This window comes from Diceros bicornis, chromosome X, assembly GCF_020826845.1.
Source record: "Diceros bicornis minor isolate mBicDic1 chromosome X, mDicBic1.mat.cur, whole genome shotgun sequence".
Classification (NCBI taxonomy): Eukaryota; Metazoa; Chordata; class Mammalia; order Perissodactyla; family Rhinocerotidae; genus Diceros; species Diceros bicornis.
In genome coordinates this window covers 100459789-100467304 of record NC_080781.1, presented here as the reverse complement: position 1 = coordinate 100467304, position 7516 = coordinate 100459789, and the positions used below count along the sequence as shown (strand labels likewise).

At 41.8% G+C, this 7516-nt stretch overlaps 1 protein-coding gene across 1 annotated transcript; it reads right to left on the bottom strand.

Annotated features, from left to right (window-relative positions):
- Positions 1–405: 405 nt before the first annotated feature.
- NCBP2L (nuclear cap binding protein subunit 2 like) lies at positions 406–1265 on the bottom strand. Its single transcript, XM_058535099.1, has 2 exons — positions 1234–1265; positions 406–1087 (listed from the first exon to the last, which is right to left on the bottom strand). Exons 1-2 carry the CDS (start codon positions 1263–1265, stop codon positions 547–549), a joined length of 573 nt encoding a protein of 190 aa, XP_058391082.1. The 3' UTR covers positions 406–546.
- Between the last annotated feature and the right edge of the window lie 6251 nt (positions 1266–7516).

The following is a 7516-nucleotide window of genomic DNA, read 5'->3' as shown; positions in this document are numbered from 1 at the left end:
TGCTAAAAAAATTAAAAGTTATTGCCCAGGGAAGAGGCCTAGGGTAGGAAGAGATGGGGCAGGAGGATTTTTGCTTTCATTATAAACACTTCTGGATTTTTTTTTTATGTTTTAAAATAATGTGCTTGTATTTCTTTGATAATTTTCTTTTAAATTTCCACTTATTCGACTTTATTTTATGCAAGCTCTAAAAAATGATCATTACGTACCCTGGGAACATGGTCATAAAATCCAGTTGAAGTCTTCCTGAAAGGGAAGCTGTGCTTTGGTTGATTCAGATCTTACATACCTAATTTATTGCTGAAGAGCACTTCACTTTGGACCACCTGATGGTCAAATTGGTAATCTGACAATCAGATTCAAAATTAAGACAAGAACAAAAGAATGTTTTTGTTTGCGCCATTTAATAACATTTCAGAGAGAAAAATACATCAAAAGAGTTTCTGCTCAGCAAAGAAAGTAATTTAAACTTTATAAATGGGCTATTTGCTGACCTGGTGTTTCCTTTGATAGACTTTTTGAGGGGCTAGAGCTGCAGGTTTTTCACTAGTGGACTCCTCTCCTATCACCGGCCTGAGTCTGTCTTCCAAAGCCTCCTCTACCAGCATCAACGTCGTCACGAAACTCATCTTGTACCTGGCCTCGAGATCGGCGGCCATATCGTCTGCCCACTCTAAAGCCTAGATCCCAATCTACGCGGATGGTACGGTCATCGAGGCGGGTCCCATTTAGGAACCACAGGGCATTTTCGGCATCAGCTCTGTTATGGTATTCTACAAAACAGAAATTACATGCCGCATTCTTTGTTTTATCCAGGCCCATAAATATATTCTTGACATCACCGCATCTACTAAAGAGCTCAAATATGTGCTCTTCAGTTGTATAAAAGGAAAGATTCCCCACATACAGTGTAGAGCTTTCCTTCAGTAATCTTTCATGCTCTTCGTTGCCGCCACCAAACTGCTGGTCCTGGTACTCGCTCAGCTCCTGGGAGGAGTTGCCGCACAGAATTCTCAGGTCATTGGACAGGGTGCCCAGCGGGTGCCGTGACGGCAGCAGGTCGCGATCCAGCTTGGCAGCAGTGACACTACCAACAAACCCTAAATTAAATTTTTAAAAAAGTAAAGTTACAAGGAGGGAAACATAAATACAAACCTGTGGATATTTAAGAGGTTTGTGCCCAGATGCATAGATATCTCAGCTCTTGACCACCAGGATCATGTCAAGGCAAACCCAAAACGGAAATGTCCAAGCCCGAAGACCATGGTCATAAAATCTAGCTTTGTAAGTCTTCCTGAGAGGGAAGTTATGCTGTATTTGCTTGACTCAGATCTTACATACCTAATCTATTACCAAAGAACACATTTAATAACACTCTACTCTTAGAAAATATGGCATAAAACAGTAAAATGGATCACATTTTCATGGAGAATGAGTAATATTATCATTCCCAATCAAGGGCTAGGCATCAGATAAATCACATATATAATCAAGGTCAAAGCACAAATACAGTTGAGATATACTCTCTCATAATTTAAAATAATAAATTTACAATTCAAGTCTATAATATGGGAATCAACATACTGTACCGTTAGGTTAGACAAAGAGTCTCTCTCTATATAATCAAGTACGTAAGTAGCTCTATAAAAATGAAAACTCTCTGGCATCGTAAATTTGACCTAAGTTAAGATTAGATTTTATTAGCAATAATTCCATTTGTCATCTTAGACTTTAGAAGGACTTTTATTTAATTACTTGAATATTCCAAGTCTATTTAAAAATTCTCCCAGAGAATTTTAACTAATGCCCTTTTCCCCCTTGACTAAATTTTCCTGCAGCAGTTAGAGGCATTAAAAATGACTCAATTGATTTTAGCTACATTTTTCAAAAATAGGCATTAGTTCCCTCCCTCTCTCTCCTATTTTGCAATGGTTCCCAAATTTTAGTGTGAAAGAAATACCTGCAGAACTAGATTGAAATGCAGATTCTTGCAGCCCACCCTTAAGAGATTCAGTAGATCTAGGATGAGACTCAGGAACTGACATTTAACATTTAACCTGCACCTCTCAGTGATCCAGATGCAAGTGGTCCAAGGACCACACTTGGAGAAACTCTGCTGAGAAAATGCATTCTCTTAATGAACACTCTTTACTTGACAGGCATTATGCTAGGTGCTATGAATACAATATTGAAAAAGACACAGTGAAAGTATGATTTTCAGAAATCATTATATCCCCAGCACCTAACATGAACAATGACTTGCACGCACAGTAGACAAGCAATAAATATCTGTTGAATGAAGGAATGCATGAGTTCAGAATTGAGTGATGAAGCCAGACAAGTAAACAAGAAAGTATAAGATGTATTATTAATACTGTTTTAGAGATATACATGTGGGAAAGGGAGAAGGGAACTAACATTTACTGGGGATCTACTTCAAGGCAGCACTGTGTGCACTTTCTATTACATCACACAGGAGGAGAAGCAGTTACCCAGATTGAGGACATCAGAGAAGACTTCCAGAGGAGGGGCTGCATGCACTGATTCTCAAAGGACGAGGAAGGTGTGTGTGTGTGTGTGTGTGTGTGTGTGTGTGTGTGTGTGTTTGGGAGGAGGTTGTAGAAATTTAAGGAATGAACCATACAGAGAAAACATGTGCAAGGGCAGAACACAGTCAAAGAAAAATAAAAGCATCGAAAACTGAAATGGAAGCCTAAATAAAACCAGGTGCAAATGACAGTGCTATAAAATTCAAAGCAATGAAAATGGGGGGCTTTGCCTATTTAGATGTCATTTGAAGAGCAGTAGGAAGCCCACTGCCCAAAAATCATGTTCCTGACAGCCTGTCAATGATGCCTGAAAGTCTGCTGCTGGAAACTCATTACTCTGAGTCATTGACAAATTGCCTGGTTAAAAAACAAATATCCCTCCCAGACTTCATTTCTTTTTTTTTTGTTTTATCTGGTTAGTACATTGGCGGATCAGAAAATGTGATAGCTATAGTGGATTTCATTTCATCCAGGCATTGGACAAAGTTTCCTATAATTTCCTTGTAGATGAGATGGCAAAATACAGGCTTGATGATCCAGCTGTTTGTTGAGATGAGTCTGTAACTAGTTGAACAAATGCATGGTTTGGTGTCAGACCAGAAGGGAAGTTCTAGCAGTGAGCCAAAAGGCTCTATTCTTGGATTTGTCTTGTTGGGCTCATTTATAATTTTGGCTTCCTACCAGCAAGAGCCTTTAAAATGGTCAGAGCAGTCCAAAGATGGAACAGGATGCCTTGAGGAGAAGTAAGCACTAGGCACCAAGGGGTTCAGGCCAACCTTGGAGAACCCCTTGCCCAGTAGTCAAGCAGTGGAGAGGCCCCTTTTAATCAGTGTAGTGTTATGAATCAAGCATGAATTCTTTTTTTTTTTTTTGTGAGGAAGATCAGCCCTGTGCTAACATCTGCCAATTCTCCTCTTTTTTTGCTGATGAAGACTGGCCCTGGGCTAACATCCGTGCCCATCTTCCTCCACTTTATATGGGACCCCACCACAGCATAGCTTGCCAAGCGGTGCATCGGTTCACGCCCGGGATCCGAACAGGGGGACCCTGGGCTGCTGCAACGGAGCGTGCGCACTTAACAGCTTGCGCCACCGGGCAGGCCCCTCAAGCATGAATTCTGAAGTCAAAAGACCTCAGTTCAAATCTTAGCTTCACCACTTACTAGCAACATGACCCTGGACAAAGTGTTTAACCATATTGATTTTGATTTCCTCATCTGTAAACTGGGGATCAAAACACCTACCTTGCAGCAAATGCTGTGACAAAGTCATATTTTTAAAAACCTGGCGCAGTGCTTAATACACTGTAGGTGTTCAGTAAACAGCAGGTATTAGATGAATTATTCAAATTCTGTGATTCAGTGACTCAGAATAGGACATACTAATGCATATTAAATCTGTTGATGACAGAAAGGTAGGAGGGATTTTGAAAGGATCTGGGTAGCTTTGGATGATGCTGAACCCACACTGACAAGGTGATGGATAATACTTACAAACAAATGTAAAGTATTACTTTTAGATTCAACATGTAGCAAAGGACAGAACAAGGGAGATCTGGAAAGAGCACAGGCTTGGGGTCCCTGTTTTCTAATTGGGGCATCCCATACTTTATTCATTTCTTCACTCATTTCTTCATTCATTCAATAAACCTTTATGGAGCACTGTGCTAGATTCTCGGGAAATAACTAGAAACAAGATGTAGCCCCTGCCCTCAAGGAGCTCACAATCTGGGGAGACAGACAACTGAAAAGATAAATTATAACACAATGTGATTTTTCTACTCACAGGAGCACACACTAGGCCCAGAGGTAACACAGAGACGGGAGGGAAAAGAACAGAGGAGAGGAAGGGGGAGACAACTTTTTAGAGGACATGATGCCTGAGTCTTTTAAAAAAATGATCACATTGTATTTATTTTTTGAATAATCAATTCAGATTTATGGACAAAATGGACAAAAGGATGGGCAAAGTAAGTCTGCCTCCTATCCCTGTGCTCCAGCCACCCAGTTCCCTGCAGAGACAAATCACTGTCACTAGTTTCTTGTCTATTTATCCAGACATACTCCAAGTCCAATTTTGAAAGCTGAGTCAGGGTTCCGCTGGAAGATGAGGGGTCATTCTACGCAGAGAGAACAGTGTGTACAAAGGCAGGGAGACGCGATATTTGGGCAAGAGGATAAGGAAAGGATTATAGGAGAGAGGACTGGAAGGGTAGGCAGGGCCAGGCTGCGAAAGGCCTTGTAAGGCATATGGAGCAGCTTGGACTCTACCACTAAGCAGTGGGAAGCCATGATAGGGCTTGAAGAAGAGGAGTGATGTGATCTGATCTGTATTACAGGAAACCCATTCTAGCACCAATGCGGAGAACAGATTAAAGAGGAGTAGGCCAAGAGACAGGGAGACCCAGTAGATAAGCTATGTAAGTAGTTAAAAAAGGAGATGATAGAGAGTCTGGACTATATGCTATAATAACATAAAGAAAAGAAATACCAGATAGATACTTAGAAGAGACTTAACAAGTCTTGGCAACTGGTTGAATGAAAAGTCTAGGATGACTCTCAAGTTTCAGGCCTGGACAACTGTGTGGATAGAGGTCTGAGTCCCCAAAATGGTGGTGGTGGGGTAGATAGAGGAGGAGGAGAAGATTTGAGTAAGGAAGATGAATCTGTGACATACTGAGTTTGATTTCGAGGTACCTGTGGGATATACTATGTCCCACATATTTAGTTGCAATTGAGTATTCAGGTTTGGAGCTCATAAGAGAGGCTACAGATATAGATTAGGTAGTCAACAGCACAGTAGATAAAAGCATGAGGATGGATGAGATGATCTAGGAGAAAGTTATAGAATAAGAAAAATCCTGGGAAAGACCAGCATTTAAGGGATGGCAGGGGAAGAGTCCACAAAGGAGCATAAGAAGGAGTAACCAGAGAGGAATGAGGAGAATCAGGAGAGGAGCAGTGTCACCAAAGCCAGGGAGTAGGCACTTTCAAGAGAGGCAGGAGGACAGAAGTGGAGTGAAAGCCATCAATTATGTTAAATGCAGCAGAGAGAAGTCCAGTAAAATAAAGACTCAAACCTCTTTGTTGCATTTGGCAATCAGGATGTCATTGATTTCCTTAACAAGAGCAGTAACAGTAGTATTCTGGGGTCAGAAAAGGCAGACTGGGGGGAGGGGCGGGGCTGAGTTTTGAATGGGAGCTGAGGAAATGGAGACAGTGAGTATAGACTCCTCTTTTGAAAAGCTTCTGTAGGGCCGGCCCCGTGGCTTAGTGGTTAAGTGCGCGCACTCAGCTACTGGCCGCCCGGGTTCGGATCCTGAGCGCGCACCGAAGCACCACTTCTCCGGCCATGCTGAGGCCGCGTCCCACATACAGCAACTAGAAGGAAGTGCAACTATGATGTACAACTATCTACTGGGGCTTTGGGGGAAAAAATGGAGGAGGATTGGCAATAGATGTTAGCTCAGAGCCAGTCTTCCTCAGCAAAAAGAGGAGGATTAGCATGGATGTTAGCTCAGGGCTGGTCTTCCTCACACACACACACAAAACCTTCTGTAATAACAGAAGGAAAGAAATAGGGTGAGCACCAGTTGGGGATAGAGTTGAAGGGGAGTTTTACTTGTCTCTTTTTTTAAATGGGAGAAAGTTGAGCATATCTAAATGCTGATGGGAAGCAGCCAGTAAAAAGAGAAGGAGTGGTTGAAGAGACAGATGAGAGAGGGGATAACTGATGAAGGTAGGTCCCCAAGAGGGTGGGAAAGAATGGGCTCCAAAGCATAAGTAGATGGATTAGCTTTGAACTGGAGAACCTGTCTACTCCTGCAAGACAAAAAGAAAGTAGGTTAGGATGTGGCTATGTGGTAGGGTGGGGTGAAGGTAGGAACATGAAAGTTAGCATCTGGTGGCCTAGATTTTCAAAATGGAATAAGAGATGAGGTCATCTTCTGAGAATAAAGTGGATCATGGGAATAGGTTGGTGAAGTGGAGTGGAGGTGAAAATGATTAAAAGGATGAAGCTTATAGATGGGTCATTTACAAGGACATTAAAATCACTCAGGATGGTGGCCAGAGTTGGGGAGACTATAAGTGAGGTGCCAAGGTCCTTAATAAGTGAGAGGCCTGGAGGACAGTAGATAACAATAGGAAAGATTGGACGAAGCTAGCTATACCATCTCCTGGCCTCAGGGGGGAAGAGAGAACAGAGAACCTCTACCACTGAACCTTTGGAGCGGTTGTTTAGTAGATGTTAAGTATCTGACCCAAAGTAGGTGCTCAATAAATGTGAAGAAGTGACTTACTCTTTTTTAAGCCAACACAATCATAAAATTGCATTAGAAGATCACGGGAAGGAACAGTCCTAACGTACTCAGTGCTGGTCAAACCACACATGGAGCAATGTGTCCATTTCTAGGTGCCTTATTTTAAAGTGGACATTTACAAACTATAATGCATCTAGATAAGGTCAAGAAACCACTGAAGACTGATTAGGAATTGGATATGTTTAGTCTAGCAAAGCGATGGTTAAAGGAGGATATGACAGCCATCATGAAACACTTGAAGGGTTATTTCTGCTCCATATGATAAAAGTAAGATTAATGGATAGAAGTTACAGATAGTAGATTGCAAGTCTTTTTCAGCACAGTTTTTCATTTATCCAATGATGAAATGTGAACCTACCTAGTGTATTCAAGTGGAGGCTGGATCCCTGGATGAAGGGAGTTAGAAAGGCCACAGTTAGAGAGAGAGAAGACGGAAAAGCAATCATGTTGTTGCAGGCTACAGATCAAGTTGATTTGTAGACACTGTGAGAGACTACTTCCTACTTGAAAAAGTAGATCTTGGCTAGAATAGGAGGCCCTCCCTGGCTCTTGCTATTGGGGAAGAATGAGTCAGAGAATCTAAAAATAGAAGAAAAACTTGAAGAATGGCTCAAAATGATCACAATCAAAATCCTAAGGGGAGGAGG

Excerpts from the sequence above, each read along its gene's own strand:
- NCBP2L (XM_058535099.1), bottom strand. The coding sequence starts at position 1,265 with ATGGTCTTCGGGCTTGGACATTTCCGTTTTGG. Across the intron at positions 1,088-1,233 it reads CTTGGACATTTCCGTTTTGG|TGTCACTGCTGCCAAGCTGG; the intron begins GTTTGCCTTGAC and ends GTTTGTTGGTAG.